We start from the raw sequence: 3,268 nt of genomic DNA on the forward strand, positions 1-3,268 counted from the left end.
TCCATTTGGGGGAATTTGTGCCTCCCTCTACCATAATTGTTGGCTGTGTGCATCTAGGGGTCATGGCTGTAAGAGACGAAAGCTAGTTCGAGGGGGACATGGTAAAATTCTGATTGGTATTAAAACTCTGGCTGCCCCCTTATCCCGTTGGGTTTCTAGTGCCATGAAATCATCAAGCAAAGAAGGGAGCTATGGGAGCCATAAGGAGGATGCTTGGCATCGAGGTGATGTGTAGGGGCATTCTTGGTATCCTATTCCCAGTATCAACCGCTGATGAGCGAGTAGTATAGCCTGAAGAGGACAGAGGAACCATGGGCTCAGGACTCTCAGGGGTGGGGATGGAGGTCAGTGCCCCAGGCAAGTCAGGTAAAGGAGCAGAGGAGCCACGCACTAACTCCCCTCTTGAGGGTTTTTCTAGAATTTGTGGCAAGCCACATGGAGTGAGGCTAATGAGAGCAATCCATAGACATGAGCAGAGCTAGGGGGTACATATGTGATATTCATCTGGATCCCCTTTCCATAAATGCCCTGATCCACACGCCAGTGCAGAGTACGGACTACTCGTGGCTCACACTGTTCACCCACACTGTTCTGCAGGTAATTGACTCTCGGCCTAGGGTTGGACCACACCCAGAAGTCTGCCCCCTCCATCATTTCTACCCCCCAAGGGTTGTGCACAGGTAGTGAAAAGTGATGTAGGAGTACATAGGCCCAACCCCCTTGCCTCCAAGAGGAGCAGGCCTGTAACACAGTCTACACCCCTCACCTGTGGGGTCAGAACGTGAGGGTAGAATTGAACTGGAACCACATTTTGCATTCGTTCCTTTTAGACCCCTGTTTTGTTTCCTTCCGTTTGTTACTGATTTCTCCTGAGAGCTCTTCCTTCAACATCCTGTTTTAGTCTCTGGATTTTTGAATGCAATGTAAGAGTCACAGTTTGGGAGTGTTCCCCTTAAACAGGCCTCCTTTAGGGAGACAGTTCCTAACATGGTGAGCTGTGTTACTCACGGGAGCGTGTCCTGTCCCTGAGGATAGAGAAGGATGTTTTAAAAATTGGAGGCTAATAGTCTAAAACCAAGTGTGCAGAAACTGTAAGAAGAAAGAGCATACTAGGAAAAGATTCAGTGCTTCAGTGGAGAATAAGTTCAAGAGTTGGCTGGCATCATTGTTACCATTCCTACTGTATGGAAATGTTTTGAAGACGCTGATCCTGAGATTCGGAACACTGGTGTTAGGGTGACGTCACGGGCAGAGTCTAAAACCAGAGGTTTGAGAGCAAGCAGTTTGTTTGGGAGGCGATCTCAAGAAAGGCTGTAGGGAACCCGAGAAGTGATCCAGGGAAGGGGTGGAAGCCAATCCAGAATGATTTCAAGAGCAGATGACTCCTGTAGGCGCCTGGGGTTCAGTCCTGGCTGAGGGCCTCTGGTCTCACACGCCCCACTCGAGGGGAAAGAGGCTAGAGCACTTACCCACCAAGTGCTGCCCATTGGTGGAGGACTTCTCCTGGAGACTTACTTTCCCTACCTCTGGCCTGCCGAGAGCTTCCTCCCTCATCTGGACAAAGCCTCAGCAGAGAGCTCCAGGTGCCTACTGTAAACAACCAGGGTCAATGTCAGCACGGGGAGTGCTGAGGGGGTAGAGGTGGAAATCCTAAGGTCATCTGCTGCGGACTCCTCTTTCTGCAGGGAACACCAGAACTACGATCGACAGCTAAGGATAACAGTTCATGAGGGAGAAATAATGAGACACGATGCCCTTCGGATCTGTATGCCTGGAGACTTTAAGATTTATTTAAGATACAGCCTCATCTCCATAGGAGGAAACCTGGCAGGAACGAAAGGTGTGATTGGGATGACATGCTGGTTGAGAGATCTCAGAGAAAATTCAAGCTCTGTATTTCCTTGGGAGGGAGCTAGTAAGAAGGAGGCGGGGAGGAGGGCGTTGGTGGTGGGGGAGTATATCTGGAGGCCAACTCAGTTGAAAAGTCCGCCGGAACTGAGGTTTGACAGTTGGCCTCTCATGATTCAGCTCACAGTTGGACTACCTGAAGAAGATTGGTTGATGAAAGACACAGCGGGGTGCGGGCCAGGATACTCAGCTGCAGAAGCACTAGAGCAGGTTGGGCAGCAGCAGGTGGTCTAGCAACGGCTGGGGCGGCAGCAGGTGGTCCTGCAGCAGGTGGTCTGGCAGCAGGTGGGGCGGCAGCAGCTAGAGATGCAGCAGCTGGGCCTGCAGCAGCTGGAGCCACAGCAGGTGGGGCCACAGCAGGCGGGGCGGCAGCAGCTAGAGATGCAGCAGGAGGGGCGGCAGCAGCTGGAGCCACAGCAGGAGGGGCGGCAGCAGGTGGTCCTGCAGCAGGTGGTCTGGCAGCAGGTGGGGCGGCAGCAACTAGAGATGCAGCAGCTGGGCCTGCAGCAGCTGGAGCCACAGCAGCTGGGACCACAGCAGGAGGGGCGGCAGCAGCTGGACACGCAGCAGCTGGGGCGGCAGCAGGTGGTCCTGCAGCAGGTGGTCTGGCAGCAGCTGGGGTGGCAGCAGGTCTCCTGGCCACAGCCCTGGTCAGAGCAGACGGAGCCACAACAGGAGTTGACCATGGTGTCAGAGGGTGGAGGTTCTGGGTGGGTTTCCAGGAAAGCGAAGGTCTTGAGTTTGGAAGGCTCCTTGGGCCATGGCCTCTATATACTGCCCGACCAGGGTGATTTGTCCACACGTCTTCCTTGTTGTTGTTTACCGAATATTTAAGTAATTGTCAGAGACACAATAGTGTTTGTCTATGTAATGGTGTAAACTCATGGGAAACACATTTTCTTTTCTAGATGTGATACATTCCATCTGGTCTGCTTTTCCTCCTGACTCATACCCACCGGCATCTTCTGGACCTCTCTCTCCTCCTCTTCCTCCGCAGAGGGCCGTTATGTGATAGGTGGCATTTGCAATTACATTTCTTCCTCTCCCCTCCTGTATCCCCTAGCAGGATGGGATCAGGGCCAACATATCTCTGGTCGTGCATTTCTTCCAATGATCAGCGGGGAGGAAATCCCACGTGCATAAGTGTGGCATGTGGGAAGTGGCATGAGACAAGAGGAAGAGGCCCTGTTTCATGGGTCATTGTTGAGCAATGAGGAAGGGGACCGCTGTCTACGTGTGTGTGATGTTGCTGACCTCTGCCACTGGAATGGGTTTTCTTGGGCGTTTCTGTCTTTGGATCACGTTGTCTACCCTAAAACCGTGGCAGGCCATTCATTATCTGTATGGTTCCGGTCACTGC

The 3,268-nt window shown here is 52.7% G+C and overlaps 1 protein-coding gene across 1 annotated transcript; it reads right to left on the minus strand.

Annotated features, from left to right (window-relative positions):
• Nucleotides 1-2,138: 2,138 nt before the first annotated feature.
• LOC135363039 (keratin-associated protein 4-4-like) lies at nt 2,139-2,594 on the minus strand. Its single transcript, XM_064583543.1, has one exon. The coding sequence runs from the start codon at nt 2,592-2,594 to the stop codon at nt 2,139-2,141; it is 456 nt and encodes a 151-aa protein (XP_064439613.1).
• Nucleotides 2,595-3,268: the final 674 nt, after the last annotated feature.

This window comes from Mirounga angustirostris, unplaced genomic scaffold, assembly GCF_029215605.1.
Source record: "Mirounga angustirostris isolate CCGP_5_RB_7025 unplaced genomic scaffold, mMirAng1.0.hap1 SCAF_17, whole genome shotgun sequence".
In the NCBI taxonomy this organism is placed as follows: Eukaryota; Metazoa; Chordata; class Mammalia; order Carnivora; family Phocidae; genus Mirounga; species Mirounga angustirostris.

Excerpts from the sequence above, each read along its gene's own strand:
- LOC135363039 (XM_064583543.1), bottom strand. The coding sequence starts at position 2,594 with ATGGTCAACTCCTGTTGTGGCTCCGTCTGCTCTGACCAGGGCTGTGGC.